The 23,093-nt window shown below is 39.1% G+C and overlaps 1 protein-coding gene across 3 annotated transcripts in view; it reads left to right on the top strand.

The window, feature by feature from the left end:
- The first annotated feature begins 6,930 nt into the window (after positions 1–6,930).
- ATP10D (ATPase phospholipid transporting 10D (putative)) overlaps positions 6,931–23,093 on the top strand; it is a 45,865-nt gene continuing 29,702 nt past the window's right edge. For 2 of the 3 annotated variants that reach the window (XR_005601802.1, XM_039551287.1), the window contains exons 1-6: positions 7,261–7,358; positions 16,336–16,614; positions 17,362–17,556; positions 18,507–18,711; positions 21,268–21,353; positions 22,536–22,642. Coding sequence is in view for 2 of the 3 variants with exons in the window: in XM_039551287.1 (XP_039407221.1) it covers positions 16,349–16,614; positions 17,362–17,556; positions 18,507–18,711; positions 21,268–21,353; positions 22,536–22,642 (859 nt within the window). In the remaining variant the exon portion in view is untranslated. Of the gene's footprint in view, positions 7,030–7,260; positions 7,359–16,335; positions 16,615–17,361; positions 17,557–18,506; positions 18,712–21,267; positions 21,354–22,535; positions 22,643–23,093 lie in introns of those variants that run through there. The other variant, XM_010401713.4, reaches the window with a different exon arrangement.

Genomic DNA, 23,093 nt, shown 5'->3' with positions numbered 1-23,093 from the left:
AGCTGACATTTGTGATTTTTTTTTTTTTTTTTTTTTTTTTTTTAGAGTTACTCTGGAGCAAATTCTAGAGAAGAGCTCTCTAGAAAATTTGTTTGCCTTGTGAATACCTGACCTCCTTGTTCTTCCAGTTGACACAATAAAGAATGTGGTAAGAAATTTTCATTTCACACTTTGGAGAATATTTCCGGAGAAATACTCAGTGACTTAAAATAGAAAATGTACAATTATGTTAATTTTCCTAGTTTTCCTTAAATAGTTCTACTTATAGGAGCAAAATGAGGAGAACATGTAAATTGTTCACTTGAAAATGGGACGTGCTTTTTCCGTATGTTATTTACAATGGAATATCTGACATAAAGTTCTAGCAAAGAGCAGTTGGTTTAATATTTTTGCACAGTGCAGGTTACATTTAAACCCTAGGCTTTCTTCTGAGCTTGAACTTGACCTACAATACCTGTGGAAGTATAAATCTCTCTTGTCTTTACCATGGGTATGGCTTTTCATTAATTTATCTTGGATCTGTGATGCACTGGGCTGAGTGAATCAGAAACACCCACGTGGTAACATTTCTTCCAAGTTAGCTAAAGCTGTACTTGTGCTTTGTCTCAGTCTTGGTTTATCTTTGTTTATACTTTATCTTGGTTTACACTGGCTCTAGAAGGTGATCAGATATAATGTCTGCTGGGACAAAGTTTCACCTTCAAAAATGTTTCAATATACATGAACCATAAAAATAGATTTTTGTAGGTTACGGGCGGGACGGATGGAGACGAAGAGATCTCTATAGGCAGGTCTTGGGACACATGGGGTTTATTGTAAAAGGCGTGGGTATTGGGGCACTGCTCAGAGCTCGTAGACTCAGCTCTGAGCAGGCCCAAGAGAGCAAGAGAGTAAACGGGTGAGAGAGAGAGAGAGAGAGTGTAAGAGCAAGAGTGGAAGTAAGAGCAGGAGTGGAAGAAGTAGTAAGGAAGTAAGTGTCTGAAGTCCTGGTTACAATACAATAAATCATCTTCTGTACTGAATATTCTAATTGTCACTAACCAATCTAATACAAGATACAAATCCTATAGCATTTACATACAGCCTATAAGAGTTCTTATATTACCATAGAGTGTTACATCTTAACTTCTAAAAACTACTCTTTGGACCCCTTCTGCTGAGCTAGTAGGGTCTGCTCTGACCCTTGGACCTGCTTGCAAGCAGAGGGTATTGTTCCATCAAGAGGGGATTACCTTCAGTCAGCCATACCATTGTTTTCCAGTTGTTCAGTAACTAAGACTTGGTATTTCAAAAGTGGCTTTCATTTCGATGTTGCCTGTAGTTTTCATATTCCCAAAATCTTTTGTCAGGCAATCATATTTATAAGGCTTTCCTGTTTCATCTTACCCAACATATTTTTTCATTGTGGTGTCTTGTGGACACTTTTAATCTGATACTTGGTTTCCTAACCTTAAATTAACTTTTTAATGGGAAACCAGCCTTGGATTTTCCTTTGTGGAAAATACCTGAGAGAATCAAAAAGTCCAAGTGGTATCTTCATACCCATCTGCTGGATTATTTTTATTTGTTCAAGAAATGGATATAGTAATTGTGGCATAGGTACCTAAATTAGAATATTTACAAAATTTGCTTGGCAGGTTGGAGTCACTGTCCAGCAGAAATTGTGTTAGAAAAATTGTAGAAAAATTTAATAGGAAAAAAACCCTTGAAAAATATTATAACCCAGACAATAACTTTATACAAGCAAAGATAGAGAAAAAAGCAACAGTTACTAAATATTTCATTTGATATCACTGACTCAGGTCCTTTTGTTAGCTGATAAAGTGGTTTGATAAAAAGAAAGTGTAGAATTAAGGTTATTCCTGGACCAGATAATTTCAACAACTCAACTTGCTTCTATATACCAGGAAAAGGAAGGCACATAAGTACATATCATAAGTGCATATCAAAAAGTACATATCATAAGTGCATATCAAAAGTGTTTTGACACACAATGAAACTGTAACAGTGTAAACCAGCTAATGACAAGTTTACATCTGTAGATAAGGTTGAAGATTAGCCATGGGAAATTGCAACATCAGAGTAAACAGAAAAAGAAGGAATAAAGCAAGTTTCCAAGTGCATCCATCTGCCTATGTACAATTCCACTTAGCTAGAACTACTTTCCAATCATACACACCTTTCCATCAGTCCACAAGTAGCAGCATTAGATGGTGTTCCTTTTTTTAGGGTTAGATTTGTGTCTTTAAATGGGCCCATGTTAGTTCATGGGGCGTGAACATGGATTGTTAGAAGCTGGAGTCTCCCCATAGATTACCAACTCAGCTCCTCTATTGGATAAAGTAAAAATGCCATGATAAGAGGTAAATTCCTGCTGCATTACGAGCTGCAGTAAGTTGACAGTATCTAATTTAAAATTATTTTCTGCTTGTCTTGTTAATTCAGAGCCTCTTAGAAGTGAAAGACTTTCAAATTCCTTGTTAAATTCCAGCTGATAATTACTTTCTGCAGAATGAAAATCTCTAGAACAAAATCAGTTCTTAATACACACAATACCAAACCACAGTGAGTAACAATCAGTAAGTCTTATGCCAATAATAGTAACTGCTACTGACTGCTAGTAACTGCTCTCCAGAACTGGCATCTAATGCCAGCTTCCTGATTCCTTCTGTTCTGCAGTTGCCTAAACATGATGGTATAAATCACAGGCAAAGCATGAGGATTACGAGTGAGTATTAGTCAATTATTCCCTTAAAACTTGTCTACACAAGCTATGTCACAGCAATTTATCCAACATTAACTAAGGTCTGAATGGATTGTTGAACTGCATTACACCTTTGGCTGGACACTTTTATTCAAAATTTAGTTAGCCTTCAGTCAGTTTGATATGATTCATTCTTATCTGGTTTACTTTAGCAAAACAAAGGTGGATTTATAAACACCAGGAACAGAAAGAATTTTTTAATGGAAGCAGTGGTCACCGCTAGTATAAGAGCAAAGGGGTATGAAATTGAGTTTAGAAGCTAGAAGATAATTCTTAACCCTCACAGCAACCATACTCTGGGGCAGTTTTTTAGTACAGTAGTATGAGCAAAATACCTAACTAGTTTTAGATAAAGTTCAGTCAGCTTAAGAACCAGATTGTACAGCATGCTTGCAATAACAAGGTTTTAATGACCCTGAAAGTGCCTTTCAGGAAAGTTCCCATGATCATATTTACATACTCTCTACCTCTCTCAAGATTTGCAAAATGTACATAATTTACATAGAATATATCTTGCACTATAAAAATATTAAAACAAATGCTCAGTCTTTCAAACTGAGCATGTAAGCTCAGATTCACTAACAAACACTTTCATGTTGTGGTGTTTATTCTCCCTTGTTTCCATTTTTTATTTGTAACCTGAAAGTAGTAATACCGTCTTGTCTCACAGGGAGCAGTGAAGGAAAATTCATAACTATTTATAAAATGCTCACTCCAGTGATAAAAACAATCTCCTCACAAGGAAATCAATAAACCAGTACAGATCTAGACAGTGTATGGTAAATAAAGGCTATGGGCACACACAGACTAGAGCAGATAAACATCTGTTTTGTTCACTGTGTATCTGTCCTCCAGGGGTCCTGCCAGGAAATATATCTGAGGATCTTGCAGTAAGAAATTACCTTAGTGATAAGCACAACAGACTGCCTTAATTTGCACTGGCAACATTTCTTAGGACTCTAAACACACATTTACCAGCCAATGATGTGGTAAACAGTAATTCAATGTCATTTAAAATTCAAGAGGGGTTTTGTGAAATCTCTGCTCCAGTTAAATGATTTGCGTTTACTGCAGAGCGAAGAAAGTAAAGCATGATGAAATTACTGGGTAACAACCAAATCCCTTTCTGGCTATAAGTTATTATTAATATGCCACCACATCTTCAAATATATTTGAACTAGAGTGGATACCATAATATGTCACTATTTACACGTTGAATACACACTGGATCTCTCTAATACATCCACTGACCGCATATGAATGCACTAAGCTGATCTGGGAGCATCCACACTGCAGTAATGATAACCATCTATGTCTACAACCCCAAATCCCCACTGGCACTTCTATTTATGTGGATTTGGCACTGGAATCATCACTGGGTATGATTCTCCCCTGGGGAAGAGATTCTCCCAGAAAAGAATCAGACCCAGGTTTTCACATTCCATTGACTTGAGGTGCTCTGGGAAATGTTTGATTAGCATGTTGTGGCAAATCTCCCTCTTCCTTTCAGGTCTTCATGGGAAAGTTTTCAGTCTGCCAACATTTAGTTGGCAGTTCACATGAGTTTCTCTCTTTCATGTGTCCCAAACAGTGCCAGTATGAGCACAGCTGGCTGAGTTGTTCATGCTGGTACTTGCAGAGTTATTGCAGCCATGAACAGATAGAGGGTTTGAACTACACAAAGAGCTCTGCGACTGTTTTGGAGTCATCAACAGCTCTTGGGTCGTCGGACTTAAGTCCATATAAGTCACAGGGAAATTCCTGAAACTTCAAGAAAGTATGGAGGGGTGCAGAGCACACACGGTCACTCACATGGTTGGATCACAACAATAGTTATTGGATTTCGTTATGAAAGGTATTCACAAAGATGGGAAAGAAAAACCCAAGTTCTTGTCAGAAATACAGCTACTGAAAAAATAATATCAAAATTACTATTATTTTAATACTTACAAAGCAATACTTTTAGGGTATTCACATCTCATCAATGACCATAGTTTTGAGAAGCCTCTTATTTAAAACCATATTTGTCTTCATATCATCACCAAGAGGTAACAGAATTGTCATTATTCTTCTTTTCATTAATGGTGGTTTCCAGCAGAGAGGGCACTCAGTGGTTTACCTAAGATCGGAATGGAATTTAGTTCACTTAGCTCTTCTGTGTGACTCCAAAGCTGGTCTGAAGCCATTGTTTCTGACTGAATTTTTACAGTTAATGCATGGGCACTTACTGTTCACAGGAGGAAGAGGTAGGACTGACAGGTGAGGATCACATTCTTTTATTAATTGCCACTACCCTGGATGACTTGAACACCAAAGTTTTCTTTTTTCATGTGGCAGTTCAGGAAATGTATAAAAGACACTTGCAGATGTCTCTGTGAAAATAAAAGGGATATATCTGTGTGGAGGACATTCAGTGTTATTACCTCCATGCAGAAAAGCAATCAGTGAGATTTCTCAATCAAGCATCATCTCTGGTGATTCTGCTCTTTGTAGTTACTCTTCCACAGGATACCTGGGAGAAGACGGTTTAATTACACTTCAGACATGCTGTATGGTTGCTTTGCGTGCTTGGGATCAAGACCATTCACACTACTGGACAGTTTTACAGAAGTATAAAAGTGAAAACCTGTATGTAATGGCCAAGTCAGGAGCCAGCAATGTCTCCCACTCACCTGATCAGCCTGACCTCTCCAAGCAGCTCATATGCTCTGCTTCAACACATCTAATTAAACTGCACAGAGTGCTGCACTAAGGCAGCTGTGCTCTTTCTGGCAGCCAGGGTGGCTCATTCATGGGTTGGTCAGATATTTTTGTGTGCACTGATGTACAGGCCTAATTGAGGCAATTGTTATTGCTGCGTAAACAAGGGAAACAAAATAATGCCTTTCGTAGTTGTAGGCTTACAGAATGGACTGTCATGCACAAAAAAATATGAATGGAAAATGTAAGCACGTGGATATGAATTATTTACAGCTGCAATGTGATTACAATAGCTGTGGTTGGTTATAAGCTCTGTGATGTTCTCTTCGTCAAACATCCCTCCCAAGTTGAATGTTCCAATAAATCAATGTTAACCTTAAATCACTTTAAAGTAACTGGGTTTTGGCAAAGCCTACTACCACCTTGTGTCTTGCAGCAGCTTGCTCTGCCCTTCCCAGAGTTGACTCCTCTTTCCTATAGCACCTGAGCCAGCAAAGGTGGTAGATCCTGCAAGGAAACAGAACTCCACATCTTTTCCTGCCAAGAAGAAAAACCTACATAATTTCAAGGCAGTAGTTGCAGACTTCCTTCATGTAGAATTTTTATTCCATCTGACATGCCAGTATGTTTTGAAATTTCTACTAGCCACATGGGCACTCCAAAGAACAGACTAATACTGTCCCTGCCCAGCTCTGTGGGGTCCCGCGTGCACCCACAGCCGCACGGGTGGGTTCAGTATTATAGTCGGTAGCAAAGAGTCGAGAAGGGCATTTGCGTGCGTTCCAGCAGGAGCATTTATTGCCGCTACACTGTCAAAGGTTGCGGAAGCAAATACGAACGTGATCCCAAAACTCAGTTTTATCCGGGGGCGGGGAAAAGGCAGGACGAGGCAACGGGGGCCAATGGGGAAGCTCTGGGAGAGTGATGAGGGATAGAGGCTGACAGCCAACCGGGGAATCCAAACTGGGATGGATTAACACAACAGAACAAGCATCCGTGGTAGTAGGGGCTTGCTGAGAACTCTCTGTCCCTTGTAATGTATGATCACCGGTCACCACAACAGACCATCAGCAGGTGTTCACTGAACATAACCAAAATGTTTTCAGTGTGTGGTATGGGGTGCAGGGCATGCTAGAATGCAGGACAACAGAGGAAAACAACACCATGCACATAAATGGGAAGGAGAGCACAACCAGGTACTGCTGCACAGCACAGCCCTCCCAGCTCTCTGTTAGGAATTCATTGTTGACACTGGACAAGTACTGGTATCCGCGGGCTATTTCAATAGGGACCAAGAGATCCTGATGGCAGTGATTTGTTTAAGACTATTTGGGCAGTTTCTCAATAGCCAGAGGCTTACTTCCTAGAAAACAAGAGGAAGTGTTTGCTAGTCTTGATTAGCCCAGTGTCTAGAAAACTTGATGTTTAGATGGGCCAAGCTGCCTTCAGTTCTGTAAATGACTGTAAAAGAGTAAGAACATCTGTTTCCCTGACGAGCTGTCAAGGGCGTCAGGTTCTGTGACAGTCATACTCCTACCACAACCTCCATCTGCTGAGGCCTTAAGGTAAAGAAAAAACTAACCTTAAACAATAACTAACTAAGCGTCATGGACTCTACTGCAGCGAGCAAAGCTCCCTCGCCCAGAGCCGTGGGGCGTGCGGGGGAGCCGCTTTTGGAAGGGTCCCCGGCCGCAGCTCGGCCCGGCGGGGTCCCGCCTCAGTCACGCCTCGGGGGAGAAGGATCAGAGCGGGAGAGAGGCGAAAGGAACGAGCGGCCAAAGGCCGGTGAGGGCAGGTGAGGGGCGGTGGGGCGGAGGCGGCCAAGGAGCCGGGCAGCACCGGCGGGGCGGGGCCGGAGCGCGGCCATTCCCCGGGGATGTGCGCGGATCCATCGGTAAGTCCAGAGCAGATTCAGCAGGGCAGCTCGCCCGCGTGGTCGGGTGCGTGGATGGTGGCGCGCGGGAGGACAGCGGTGCCGGGCTCCGGGACCGAGACGTGGCGGGGGAAACGCGGAAGCCGCGGCCGGGGGGGGAGGTCCCCTCAGCCCGCCCACGGGTGGTGTTTTACCCGCACCGGCAGCCGGCCCGGGAAGTGCTGCCGGGACCGGAACGGCCTCTGCGAAACCCGGCGGTGGCTGGAACGTCGTGGGCGGTGGAAAAGGACGATTTGTGGGTTTATGTTTTCAAATGTTCCCTGGGCCACGAGACCCCCTTGCCTCCCCCCCCCCCCCCGGCATTGCGTATGTGAATCTCCTCGACTTTGAGTCCAGAAACAAAGGCCTTTGTTTTAATAGTTCACGGTGGTGACTGAGGTGTCAGCTTTTTACTGCTTTACAGATTCATGGCAAGGAAGTAGACTTAAGTCCATATAAGTCACAGGGAAATTCCTGAAACTTCAAGAAAGTACGGAGGGGTGCAGAGCACACACGGTCACTCACAGGGTTGGATCACAACAATAGTTACTGGATTTCGTTATGAAAGGTATTCACAAAGATGGGAAAGAAAAACCCAAGTTCTTGTCAGAAATACAGCTACTGAAGAAAATGTACTTCTAGTATCAACATTACTATTATTTTAATACTTACAAAGCAATACTTTTAGGGTATTCACATCTCATCAATGACCATAGTTTTGAGAAGCCTCTTATTTAAAACCATATTTGTCTTCATATCATCACCAAGAGGTAACAGAATTGTCATTATTCTTCTTTTCATTAATGGTGGTTTCCAGCAGAGAGGGCACTCAGTGGTTTACCTAAGATCGGAATGGAATTTAGTTCACTTAGCTCCTCTGTGTGACTCCAAAGCTGGTCTGAAGCCATTGTTTCTGACTGAATTTTTACAGTTAGTGCGTGGGCACTTACTGTTCACAGGAGGAAGAGGTAGGACTGACAGGTGAGGATCACATTCTTTTATTAATTGCCACTACCCTGGATGATCTGAATTTCAAAGGCAATAACCAGAGCTGATACATGTTTTTAGTGAAAACTAGTCTGAAATTGGGTTCTCTACATAAGTACTCAAAGATACTCTCTAATCAGACATTACTGTCCCACCTTGCTTGTGCCAACATGAGTACTTTCACAGCTGTAATGATGGATTGGGAAATCCAGTAATGTTATTGTCTTTGAGTTAGTAAAAGGTCTTGCACAGCGGTGAGAACCAGGTTCAGTAAGTACCAGACTGATTATGAAGGAGTTGACAAAGCTAGGAGTGGAAGGTAGAAGTGAGAACAATTCTGTTCAGTGTTAACTTTTAAATCAGTTCAACTACTCTCAGCACTGATTCTCCAGTGTCTTAAATAGTTTTGGGGTTTCTAGGGTCAGAATTTCAGCATTCTTAACTCCTTTCATATTTTTTTTAGGCGTCTGTATATTTTGGCTTCATTTTTATTAATAAAACTTTTAAAGATACACATTTGTAGTTGAACCCTCAATTGCTGTAGGTTAATTCTCACTTTCAGGTCTGAAATACCATCTCAAGAGTCATGTTTTATAGTCTTACAGGAACTCTCTAGTGGTTAAAGTGGATTCACAGGTTATTCCTGTCAATATATCCCCAAGCAGTAGGCAGGTTTTATTGCTCTGTGGAAAATCTGATTGTCTTCCTGAGGTTGTACAAGAGTTGGTTTTGTCAAAAATTCACTAACCTAGAGCATTAGACTTGAAAACCTCAGTGGATGCCTTGGGAAATTAGGGAATTCTTGAGTAGCTGATAATGTAGGTGTCTTAGAAAACCAGAAGAATAAAAAAAACCCCAGACACCTAATCTAGGATTTTAGGAACTCAAGTACAGTTTCTTGCTGTAACAGGTACTTTCAGTAGAAATTTCAGTGAGTACACTAGACCTTATCTACACAATGGAGTTTTGGCCCTTTAAAAAACAGCAATACTGCCAATATGGATCCATTCTTTTAGAAGTATTTACAGTAGCATAGGGAGTTACACAGCTACCAAAAAAAAAATCACATCCTTCTGCATCACGTGAACACCAGTATAAATTTTTAATAAGGTCCACACCTTAGTCTTACTGTGAAATTCATGTGAATTTCACACATAGCAAAGCATCTGTAGTGACTAAATGCTGTCTTGCCGTAAGCTAAAGATATACCTGTATGAAAAGACAGTCGTAAAAGAGTGAGGCTTAACCTGTAAGGTTTTGGTCTACAGTTTCGAGACCAATGTGGCACATGAGAACAGGGCATAAAGCAGAACTTTTCTGATGAATGGAGAAAAGTATGTAAAATATTTTCACAGATGATCACTCTCCAGCAGTCTTCAGTTCTATTTTGAAACTATTTCTTCTGAAATTTAAACCTAAAATTTCCTAGTGTATGGTTTGGTTGAGTCTGTAGGTACAAGATCTGATTGGCATCCTAAACAACTTTACCCAAGGTGAAGCAGATTTTGTGCTTTTATATACTGCTCCCACACTATAGTATGTTAACCAGTATGACTGCATGGTTTAGTATTAAATTATCTTGCATACATCCTTGTGTCAGGGCCTTGGCACTTCCTGGGTTTTAATGCATCCTGCTGATTGTTTTTCAGTTGTGGAGAGCTGTTGAGGGCTGGCTTAACGTACTCACAACCAAGAAATTTCCTTTCTAAGATCCAAGGCTTTTCAAGGCTTGCAAGTTTCCAGTGTTGCCCATGCTAGATTAGACTTTGTAGGTAGGAGTGCATGGAGAAATAGTGCCACAGCAATTGACTTTTCATACTAACATCTGCCTTCCACTCTTAATTCAAGAGTTCTTACATCTCTTTTATAAATATATCTCAGAATATATGGTTGCAAATAACCACATCATTTTCTGAAGTTGAAGTTTTGATTCCTGCAGGTTTTTGGCTGTTAGTCCCATAAACTGACAGCACAAGTTTCTTACCCAGATCTATTTGGCCTATTAGAATGCCTCAGCACATTTCATATTGGCTTGCAAAGATGTGAAATTGCGTGTTACAGAGAAAGTAGCAAACCTTAGGAGAAAAGAAGTATTTGTTCTTCAGAGTGTAACTTAATCTTCAGGCCCTGGTTCCCTGAAGCATCTTCATTTTCTGCTAGCTTCTGAGTTTTAAAAGATGATTAGGAGGAGTTTTTAACATTTAGCTTGTAGGGTTCTATCAGTGTAATGACAAAAGTGCTAGTGAACCTGTGCAGTAACACTTGCTAAGAGATTTAAATGGGACTTTTGTGCAGACTGGGGATGATCCACTCTTCCATAGCATTGTGTAGTGTGACCACCATCTAGGTTAGCATTTTTTATATTCCCTGGTCACCCAGAACCTCAGACCTGCAGAACATCCTGATACATTCATGTGGAGAGAAAGAAAAAGGGATGTTATTGGGGAGATTCATTGTCTGAGTTGTTTACCTTTTAGGTGCTGTAGAAATTTTTCAGGTAAGATAATGCAGTTTTATTGACTGCATTTCTGTTTGCCAAGAATCGATTTATTACTTCCTACTGGAAACTAGCCCAGATGAAGGCCTACTGCACACTGGCTGAGAAGGAACAGGACAGAGACACACACCATAAGCATGCATGTGCCAAAGGTCTGGGGAGCATTCTTGTCAAATATGTCATTTACCAAGTGCATTTAACAAAAAATTTTCTGAAAGAAGAATGAGGACTAATTATTTGGAGATCACAGCAGAAGAGAAGGATGTTGTCAGAAGGGAGGAAGTGGTTAGGACAAGCCAGGGTGAATGGTAGGGCACTTCACATGACATGTGAGGAAATGACCACAGCATAATAGTAAGGTGCAGTTCCAGAGCAGCATAAACACAGGCTAAATTATCTACACATCTGTTTTGCTGATGATCTTAAGAAATTATCTAATATGGGAGAATCAGTGATTTGCCAAATAAGTGATTTGCCAAAGGCTACCAATAATATAACTGGAACTAAGGAATTTTTAGTGTCAGCTCCATCCCCCAGCAGGAAAGCTAGGAGCAAAGGCTTGCGTGCAGATATGTGGGTGATACTTCACAGAACTGGAGGCTGACAGAATTTACAAGAGACAATGGAAGGGAAGTGATGGGAAAAGAAAACAATTTATAGACATGAAAAACACATACAAGAGAATGCCTGCATGGGACTTTATGATGAAAGGCACTTCTTCCAGGGTACAGACCATTTAAAAATAGGGGTTTTCTGAGCATTACCACTAGCAGAGAGTTCTTAAAGCTGGTTTTTATTGTGATATGGGATGGTCAAACATGGAGAGTATATTGTGTTGATCTGTCCTGTGGTAAAAATGATGCTGCTGTGCTTTAACCTTGCTTTAACAAAGGTATGATAGCCAGCTATTTCCTGTTAACTATATCTAGTCCTTCCAGTTTTTCATATCTCCAAGTGCTCTATAAGAAGAGGAAAGAATCTGAGTACATGAAGGAACTGGTGTAGAAAAAAGTAAGAAAGCAAATAAATTCAGTGTCATATAATTCCCTTCCACATTTCATCATCATGTGACATTAGTAAGCTTACTACAAGAGCTTCCCTTTTTGAGTGTAAGACATACCTGAGTTGCCTCTATATCAACTATTTCCATTTAGCAAGATTGAGCAGTGTTCAGTTGAACAGCGTACAGTGTGAAAATGAGGACAGGCTAGCTTGTGTGAGGCTGTCCTCAAAACTTATGTGATCATTTAGGCTTCCTGTTTTCAAATACATGAACATTATTCTTCGGGTTTTTAAACATAACCTTTTTTTTTTTAAGAAATAAACTTATAAAAACAGTGCTTCAAAGTAACTCATTTTGTGGATCATTTGCCAGTGTTTAAAGAAATATCTGCTGTTATGTGTTACTACTTTAAATTCACATTAGCTGGGGAACTCAAGACTTGACTGTGAAAAATAACGTGACAAGAGGGTCAAATAATGTTTTAAGGGAAGGGATTTCTTATAAAAATTGTTTAAAATAGCTTTTATTTGATCTTTGGTGACTTAATCCTTTAAAATATCTAACTTGAAGTTGATGAAACTCCTGAATGAAGAAAATACGTTCAATACTTTATGAACCAAATTTAATGAGGAAAAAGAATGAAATTACTCAGAAGAGTTAAAAAATGCAAAAGAGGTTTTTGAAGTTTTAAACCTCAAAAGTGCTATTTTAAAATGGTGATGCAAATAATTTAAAAAAAAAAATCATTTGCAAAATAGTAGCTCAGTCAAATGCCAGGTGAGTCAGAGAGCATTGTGGCAGAGTATGAGATCCAGATACTTTTTTCCCAAGATGTCTGTTAATTGTCTGATTCACCTCTCTGATCATAGGAGATTACTTGTTATTTCTCATACAGTGTTTCCAATGTGGTGGGTTTGTGTTAGTTATTTCTCATTCCTACAATCTTCAGTTTTCTTAAAAGTAGGTACATTAGAATACTGGAGATACTGACGAAGATATGCGGTGCACAGATCTGAATCTGATGTTTCCTGTTCCTTTTTAAGCTCTGTTTCTCTGAGGAAGGATGAGGAAGGGTGGGCAGAGGTTTTGGAGCTGTGTCAAGAGTCAGGGAGAATATGTATGTGGTGAGGGGTGACTGCTCTTCAGCAGCATTGCATATGCAGTTGAAACTATTAGCTCCTCATCCAGTGGTGAGGAATTCCACCTTAACATGCTGTCATGTTAAAATGTCCAGTACTCTTCCTCCCTTCTTCCCCCAATGGCTTTATTTTTAATAAATAGTGGTCACTGGCTATCAAATGCTACAAAAGAGAATAGGTTATATAAACCAAAAAGACTTAGAATTTAGGAAGTTTTGAAATTTGTGAGGTATATTTTAGCTGTATAGGTTATTTTGCCTGTATATTTTTCACTGTATGAACAGGATCTGCTATTTAAAGCTTTTTGCATTCCCATTAGTCCTGGGAGATTGAGAAACAGTTCCTTCCTCTTACCGCTTCTTCATCAGTATCAGATATTTGTTTGCCGGTCTTATGAAAACAAACATGATTTTCACTACAAATGTAACCTGCGCTCAAATAGCTGGCTGGTGGCATCTTGAGAAATTTCCTGTCATTTACTTACTTAAGTTTGCTACTAGGTCACTGTACACTGTAACAGTGTGTAGAGATATGTCAGATTATTGGGCAAAAGTGTGGTTAATTGACACACCCTGTATGATTCATGCTAAAGATGAAAGCTTGAAAGAGTCTGATAAATTTAACAGAAGAAATCATGTTAAAAGTCTCCCTGATAATCCAGCACATTTTTAATTAAAGCAAACCTTTATCTGAAAAGGCCCCTCATTGCATAAAATCTGTTTGTACAATTACTGATTTGTCACAGCAAAGACAGTTAAGGAGAATTGTTGTTTTCTCAAAATGGCCAAGCCTTAAGGATGCCGTCCAAAATCCAGAAGTTTGGGGTATTTTTAATAGTTGAACTGCCGAAATTTGTGATCACAGGGGAAAAAAAAAACAAACCTACCTCTTCTCAGCTGGTCATATTTTAAAATTCTTTAATTTTCAGTACTTTGTTCTTTAATTCAGTCCTGACTTTTGTAGATGGGTCCATGTTAATTTGGGGGTTTGGGAGCTCTAGGTGTATTGAAATCTTTATAGTCATGTATAGACTCCACTAGCAGCATGTTCTGCAGTCCCTGAACAGTTTTGAAGACCTTTTAAGCTTTAGACTTGTTCTCAGGATCAGTGTAAATTAACTGAAGCTTTTTTTTCATGTGTGTGTACAGATCAATGTTCATATGTATGACTGTTACATTAAAAGTAGTTAATTTGTGTGAAGTAGCTGCTTCAAAATGTCAGTTCCCATTTCTGGAGTAAAGGCTGACCCTGACTAAAATGGGGTAGTAACCTCTCCGCAGAGGGCAGTCCCTCTGAGAACCATCTCCCAAGCAGTAGGGTTAGAGGAAGCAAAGATAGAAGATGCCACATTCTGTGAAAATAAGAGGGTGCCATGTATTTTAGAAAATCTTCACAACTTCTTTCTTGCTTCTCTAAGAAATCCCAGACATAGCTGCATATGCATGCGACCTTTGGTAGTCTGATGATTACTGGGACCACAAGGTTTAGGAGTGAGGAAAAAAAGGAAAGCCTTTTCCTCAGACCAGTCCCTTATGTTGTCTGGGGGAACACTGCAGAAGGGCCTTGGAAGAACAGTAGGGTACTTCCAGGGGATGCTGAGAGGAAATACTATATAGAGGGTTTTAATTTTTTTTCTCTTTCATGTGCAGATCATGGTTTCTAAAGAAGAACATGATTTTCATGTACATGGTAACAGTCTTCCAAGACATCGTGACAGTCAATAGCTATCCACATCCAATGGTGATAGGACAAAAATGTCTCATCTTAATTTGATGAGATGAAGAGGCCAGATAAACATTAGAGAAAAGCTTTCTAGCTGTAGGGTAGTGACACAGACTTCTAGGCTTTTTAGGAAGTTTGGAGAATCTTCTTTTTCAGAACAGAATGGGTTGATGTAGAGATATGAGTACTACCCAATTTTTAGAGGACCTGGTGAGGACATTGTGCTCATGTGTCAAGAATTCTGCAATTGTAATAGAAGAATCAAGGAAGATACATAAGAGAAGATAGTTGGATAAAATAGTCAAGTTGATAGTTTGGAAAATTACTATTTAGAGCAACATCTTGGAGGAATCTGAGCGGGATAGAGTGGGATTTGTCAATAGCAGAGGAAGATACCACATGAATAGAAGCTTGAATTGATTGAAGCCAAAATCAGGAATAGTTTGATAACCGCACAGGAGAGTCTGTTGTAATGAGGTTTCATTTAGGAAGATCCAGCAAGTTTTAGAAGCAGCTATTGTGTGGGAATTTAGGACAAGGATTTAGTCAAAAATTTTCCTAGGGTCTATGCAGGTAGTAAGATACCAGATGCAAGGAAGGTAATCTGCAGTAAGAAGTACTGATGGTTTTGGGCTCATGCAGTTTCTAGTTTTAAACAAATATACGATATGCTGTTCTATGGAATAAGTAATACAAGAAATGTAGCAACCATTAGTTAAAACTTGCAAATTGTAAAAAACTTCGTTATGAAAACCAGCACTTTAAAGCTTCTACTAAAGCATGTTTTGTGCAAGAGGCATTTTCTGACTGCATTGGGTGATTCGATGAAGTGACCATCACATATAGCTTTATGTGAGTATCACCTATAGCTATGAACTTCGGCTTTCTTTAGGAAAAAAAATTCCTGGGTAGAATGCTAGAGCTTAGCTAGGTGGATAGAGGAGAAGCATTGGCATGAAATTTATTCGTCCTCTATCCGTTTTTAAAAATTCTCAAACCTCTTTCTAATTCACTGGAAGAAGTTTTTTGTTCATGATAGCTACTTAGTGTCTTTCACTGGCAATTCCTCACTTCGTGTCTAAGGCCGTATTCAGATGCATATTGCTAGATTGTTGACTTCTGAGTTTAATAAGGTGTGTTAACCATCAGCATGGACTGCATTGTCTGAGATGAGGATTCCTTTCAAAATGCTATTCTCTGCAGAATTAGCAGCTTGTCTGCTTCTTTTACCATACTACAGCATGAGAAACTGGTGGGTGGACTGCTATTACAAAAATACTGTGTATTTTAAACAGAGTAATCAAATTGTACCCTGAAATTAACCCTTGAAAGGGTTGTATCAAATATAACCCCTGAAATCAAATTATATCAAATTCACTCCTGAAAGGGTTGATGAAATTCCAATAAATTCAATCTTTGAAGCAGAAGTTCCTGACTTTACATAACTTATTAACAGTCTGGGTTGTGTTCATTATGAAAATTACTTTTTTTTCCTAGGCTTATGCCAAACTGTAATTGTGACTTTTTGTTGAAAAGCGTTCACAGAATTGTTGTGTAACTTGCTGTATTTTCAAATGTTTCTAGAGAGATGACACTCCTTGGGTTATTAAGTGTTTCAGGTGCAATGGCAGATCCCATCCGCTGGGCCCGATACCGCTGGCAGCGACTTATATCAACAGAAGGCAGAGAATGCAGCAGCAACAATTCAAGTAGCAAGTGCTATCAGTCATCAAGAACTACTGGCAAACATAGGATAGTGATTCCCTGTTTGGGTCATTTTAAAGAAGAGTATGAAAAAGTATCAAAACTGTACATGAACAACAAAATACGGACTACTAGGTATACTTTATTGAATTTTTTACCACGGAATTTATTCGAACAATTTCACAGGTAAGGAACTTGGTTTTGATTGTGGTAATTCTTCTGAAGCTGAATCCTTCTATTGAATTGTTTGTGTGTGTTACTATATATTAAAAAATTATTCCTTCTCCTGACCTATCACTTCTGAAAAGATACATGTGATCTGGCCAAAGTTTCTTGAGTATCATCATTGTTGAGCTAGTCCTTTTCTCCTTAGCTTGTGTACTTTCCGCTTATTCTGTTCTTTGGACTATTGAATTATTCCTTGCTCTTGGAGCACTCCCACACACCAGTCTGCAGTGGGATTTTCAGCTTATTTCCTGCATATGTTTTTTTCCCCTTCTCTTATGTCTTTCATCTTCCTTCTGCTTGGAGAACTGCTGGTTTGTCAAGCTATGCAGGGAGGTTACAGGATGGCTTCCTTTTTAAAGCATGTCATGTTGCCTAAGAGATTATGAAATTAATTTTAAAGGACCTGGAAATTTGAGAGTGCAAATTCAGCAGTGCCTCACTCTGGAAGACATGTGCCTGGAGGACAGTTTTGAAAATAGAGGAAAATTCTTGGTTTCTGCATTACCTGATCATGTCTGTTAAGCAACTGTGTTGCTAAGTAATCTATTGACTGGAGAGTGAAAGCAGAGTTCTGGATAATTCTTAAATTGCAGGTGAAGAAAAGATAAATTGCCGATAACTTAAATGTCTGTAGAGCATGGAGTGGGGAAATAAGGATCATTGTCCGCTAGCACAGCTAAATCCTGTGTTTTCTCTTTGTTTCAGAGTTGCCAATTTGTATTTCCTATTTCTAGTTGTCCTAAATTGGGTTCCTTTGGTGGAAGCTTTCCAAAAAGAAATTACAATGCTACCTCTGATAGGGGTTCTGACAATTATTGCAGTGAAGGATGGTCTGGAAGATTACTCAAGGTACAAAATGGATAAACAGATAAACAACTTAGTAACCAAAGTATATAGCAGGTAAGGGACAACAGTCTTTGTGGTTTATTGTTATTTGATTATGACTATTATGTGAAAAAGTTGGTGATAATTCTTTTGGTTACTTTCTGGATACTTATGGAATCATAAAATAATGTAATTTGGAACAGGTCTCTGAAAGTCATCTAGTCTTAACCCCCTTCTCGAAGCAGGGCTGCTTAGATCAGGGACTAGTTGAGACTTGATCACCAGTTTTGTTAAATGGTTATCAAATTAGTGTAAAATCTGCCAAAAAAAATTTGCTTTGAGGCAAGTGAGTTCATGCATGTGTTTGTACTGTATTAACCAAGGTACTTTGACTAGTTAAGCATTGTTGTACATACCATTTGTTTTGAGAGGTGTATTTTTAATTCCTCTAAAATGGCTTCGTGGAAATTGAAAGGCTGCTAGTTCATCGCTCATTAATGGCATCATGTTGTACTCATAATGTGATACCATTTCCCCAAACAGAGCAAGATAGTATTCTATTTGAGTGCATCACACAGTTTGATACAAATGTTGGCATCTGTGTTCCACAGTGCAGGACTGCAATATTACAGACTATGAGTGCAAGTCAGGCATGGAGTCTGCTAGTGGCAAGTCTGCTAGGCAGTTATTATCATGGATAATAAAAAGATAGGAATGCAAACTTATCGTATTCTAAATTAACCATCAGAAAACTTCCTTGAGTATGTATCAGTGCTGCACACTTGATTATTTTTCTTTTATACCTACCATAAAAGGATATTCCAAGCATGAAAAATACAAAGATTAAGGAAGTATAGTGAATGTTTTTTCCTTATTGCATGCTCTGTTTCTGTGTGGGGAAACAAGTATTTTGGAAAATGTCACTTTTGATGTGTTGTAGTAGCCATGACAAATAGCATTTGTAGGTTTTTCTTAGTTTCAGTTTATGCATTTGTAAAAAATCACTTTTCTTCTGTGTATTTCAGGAAGGAGAAGAAATACGTAGATGAGTGCTGGAAAAATATCAATGTTGGGGACTTCGTCCGGCTTTCACGTAATGAAATCATTCCTGCTGACATGGTGCTGTTATATTCTAGTGACCTGGATGGGATCTGTTATATTGAAACTGCAGGCCTTGACGGAGAAACCAATTTAAAGCAGAGACAGGTGGTGAGAGGATATTCAGAGCAGGTGAGAATTGTGCTTTTCTAGGGGTGTAAGAAAGCTGACATGACAGATGGTGAACTAAAAAATCCCAAACAACTCAGCCCTCTAGACTGCCTAATTCATGGTAGCTCAGCAATCCCCATCTGAACAAGGTACTAGGTAACACAGTTATAATTTGTTGCTTGAGTTGTTTTGGAGCAAATCTTTGCCTGTTCACATAATGCAGAGAAAGACAGATCTATTTCAAGTAATGGAAACCAGTGAAATTAACAATTCAGGTAAACCTCAAGTAGTTACTTATGGTGGATAACATGTCATGGGTGAGAAACTGGACTTTTTTAGAAGGGACTCCTGTTCTATATAAAGACCTAGAGAGAAGAGCATGTATTGTCTTTTTCACTGTTTCTTCATATTGCAAACGCATTGTTACTCCCATACAATATTTTAATATTATACCCAGCAGCCAAAATGCTGGAGGCTGACACAAAAAAGACAATATCAAAAGATGAAAGAATCCTGACATTTCTGTAGTCTTCAGTTCTGCTGCTGAAACACCATGCTGGAAACAGCAGCAGGGAGCTTCAGTGTTGTCCATAACAACAGACTGTTTAGTCCTCTGGGATAAAATTACCTGAGCCGGTTCTGAATTTACAGCAGTGGTAAGGAAGTGAGGAGAGGTTGTCTCTAAGTGCCGTTACTTAATGGGTATGGTAATACCAAAGGCATGATGTGCTTATCCCTTTACAGTCACATGCTTACTTTTACTTCTGTTTTTATTTTTATTTCTTGATTTAGTCTTAGAACAGCAAGGCAGGAAGGTCTGTTTGATCCTTCTGTATATACATATTTTTACACAGAGCAAAATTCCAGTGGTTTCCATCTTTATTGTCTCCCTCCTTTAGGGACCTTTACACAAAATCTGAGTAATTCTAATTCTGCTAAAATTTAAATCTTCTCGTTTATGCCAGGAAACGTAGGAACACTTCTCAAGAAATAAGGTACAAAAGCTTCTACTTTCAATACTTGCTTTGCCGAAATTACGATTATAATGAAAAAATAAACTTATAGTCCAGGAAGATCTGAGTGTCCGTATCAAGATACCAACTTTTGGACATAGTTTTTATAACCTCTGTTTTATGCTGTCAGAATGTAGACAGCTGTGTCCACTGTAGATTACACCCAGAGTTTCAATGCTTTCTGTTTCAAGGTATATTACAAGAGGGTCTACTAGCAATATATATCTAGAGGTTTCTAGACAGTAGAAGAAAAGAATCGACTGCTTTGGCTATTTCACTTTGAGGGTAGTTCTTATTTGGGTAATCATTGTACAGTGCAAAATTCTTGAAAAGCATCAATCAAGTATTCTGTCTAACATTTTACAGAAATGTTGTACCTCCTGTGCAACTCAACATGCTAAAGGTCAGTGGAGAGACAGGTCTTTCACAGTTAACTAAATTTGCGAAGAGACTGAACGTAGTCTGTATGTCAAAGGCTGCATTCATATTGATTTCAGGTTAATACAGTGCAACACATCAATACAGCAAAACATAGCAAAAAAAGTCTTTTAATCAAGCTATCAAAGTACGTGTTAAGAAATGATGTCTTGTGAGTTTCAAAAGCTCACAGTTGCTATTCTGCTCGTGTGAAGTCATCCAATTGAGGGAGTACAGCCTTCTCAGAGACCTGTAATTATGTAGAAGATATATTCAGTAATACCTGTGAGTTAGAGAATTATGCTTGGGAGTGTGAAACCTTAAATTGGTCATTGGGGTTTTTTTTAAAGAGTAGAACAAATGACTTTCCAAAGAGTTAGTGGCAGGTACTCAGCTTGGAAATGACTCAGTTATGCCAGAGGCAAGTCTGTGTTATTCTAGAGACTAGAAGCATACTCATACGCCATTAATTGAAATTAAATCGCAATAGCAGGTAATTCCAAAGATAAGGCCTTTTGGCTTTTCTCTTACTTCTCCTCGTGTTTCATTCTTACTAATACGGGATACTCGTTTCACTTGACTTTTCACTGAAGAGCTCACCTCCTCTTCGTTTGCAACATGTACTTCTGGTCTTTCGTAACAGCCCTTTCTTTGGTACTTGTAAGTCTCAAACATCATTGCAAAGCTCTACCTGCTTTCTTTGTGTTAGCACAGAAACCATCGTGGTCATGGTATTGGAAAAAAAAGTCTGTTTGCAAGAAATTCTGCTTGAAGAGAAGATAGTGCCTCATCTTATTTTTTTTCATATAATGAAAAAATCTATGGAAATCTCTGCCTTTCAGATGTTCTTACTGCTTTTGGTTTTCCTTCTTCCTCCTCATCCTTCCACCCATTTTTGTCCTCTCCAGTGTTCTCAAAATATCAGCAATTCAACTCATACTTGCCAGTGTTTAATATTTACTAGGAAGTCCTATGATGTGTAAGTCTGATTTATGCTGGGTAGGAGACCATCAACACCACCAGCAACCTACAGTTTAGAAGCTAAATTTTAGATAGTAATATCTGAACCTCTGAATTTATGATGTTTTTAATTTCTATCACATTTTGTCTGAGTTCTCTGGGGTTTTTTTGCTTCCCACGGCTTTAGGTCTCTGAAATTGATCCAGAAGAATTTTCCAGTAGAATAGAGTGTGAGAATCCTAACAAAGACCTCAGTCATTTCCGAGGCTTTGTGTAAGTAGGTTTGGTGGCTCTTTAAACTACTGTCATTTGCTTTCACATAATTTTCAGAGATCTCTTAATGTTTGCTTTAAGAAATAACAATATGGATAGAGGTCGGTTTGCACCATTACATTCCTAAGTGCAGCCCAACAGACAGAGCTCTAGAAGGGTTTTCTGAGCAGCAAATTGGGCACTGATGCTTTTTATTTTGTATTAAATATTTTCAACATCTTAGGTCAGGCTGTTTTGCGATTGTGTATTTCATACTTGAAATACCTGTTTTAAATCTGCTCTTCATAACATATGGGATCTACAGTATTTGGCCTCGACCAAGGCCTGACTGGGCAAGCTGCATTGCTTAGAATTGGAAATCGAAAGGACTGGCTTCCTTTCCTACTCTGATTTGTTTTGTGTAACCTTCAGTCAGTTGATCAAACTCCTTTTGACCAGTGTGCCTATCTGTGTCTTTTCTTTAGGCTGCATTTATGTTAGGGGTTTCCTTCATGGTTAGGGTTGGAAGGGACCTTAAGGGACTAGATGATCTTTATGGTCCCTTCCAACCCCAGCCATTCTATGATTCTGTGATTCTTACAAGTTTATGATTTTATATAGATAATAGGAAAACAAAATACTGTTTAATGGGGTGACTTATTTTCAGGTTTTGAGAGTTAGAATGTCTTTATTCTTCCCTTTGCACACTGACACATTAGATATTTGAGAATAAAAATAAATATGTATGAATCTTAGTCTCTGAGGAAGCACCTTGACAAAGAGTGGGCATACCTGCACTGAAAGTATACCACAGGAGTGACAGTGCTCACAGTATATTTAAAATGAGATTTTATATTTTTTTCAAATATTTTCTGATGCTGATAATACAAATAGGGATAGGGTTTCAGATTTCCAGTAGTTGTCTTGGATCTCTTTTCAGTAGTGTTGCCTCCTTCACATATGCCAGATGGCAAATGCTAGGCTGATAAATGCAAAAAAAATTGTAATGCAGTGCCTACATGCTTGGATTTTCAAGGGTGATCTGCTTTCATGTTACTCCATTCATTTGAAAAGTCCGATCAGAGTTGTCAGGATGGCAGTCAGTGACTTGCAGCTTCTTTGGGAAATCTGTTCCTAATGTTTTTGCGAAGCCTGATTGGTAATTGCGGGAGTCCTACAAGCTGATGTGGTTTTCTTTTGCAGTGAGCATTCAAACATGGATCGCGTGGGTCTCAGCAAGGAAAACTTACTGCTCCGAGGATGCACAGTAAGAAACACAGAAGCTGTGGTAGGCATAGTGGTATATGCAGGTTAGTGAACCACCCTGGTTTTCACAGACTGCCTTGCAAACAAGATAGTTATGTGCCCTAAGAAACAGTATTGTACAAAGGGGAATTGGGAGAGTAAAAGCTTGAATCTGGCAAAAGGCCGCCGTAGCTAGAAATGTTAAGAATGCACATCTGAGTTAGGTTTGTTTCTGTTTTAACAGTAAAAAACTGATACCCCTGATTATTCCTGGAAGGACAGATCTGTTGTGTGGGAGCAGGTCCTTGTCCTCAACTTGTTGCAATGGTAAACCGAGATTTTGAAATGGACGTGGAAATGCATGAGTTGCTTAGGACTTTTTTCTTATTCAAAACTGAAGCTAGTGCTGTTCTTCTAGTTCCGTTCTACAGTTTGTAGAAAGGGCAGAAGTTTTTACACTAATCAATATGATGCATCCAGACAGATAGTTGTAACACAGGTGTAGGATTTTGTAGA

This window comes from Corvus cornix, chromosome 4 (genome assembly GCF_000738735.6).
Source record: "Corvus cornix cornix isolate S_Up_H32 chromosome 4, ASM73873v5, whole genome shotgun sequence".
In the NCBI taxonomy this organism is placed as follows: domain Eukaryota; kingdom Metazoa; phylum Chordata; class Aves; order Passeriformes; family Corvidae; genus Corvus; species Corvus cornix.
The sequence above is the reverse complement of the archived record's forward strand: the minus strand, read 5'-3'. Positions and strand labels throughout refer to the sequence as shown.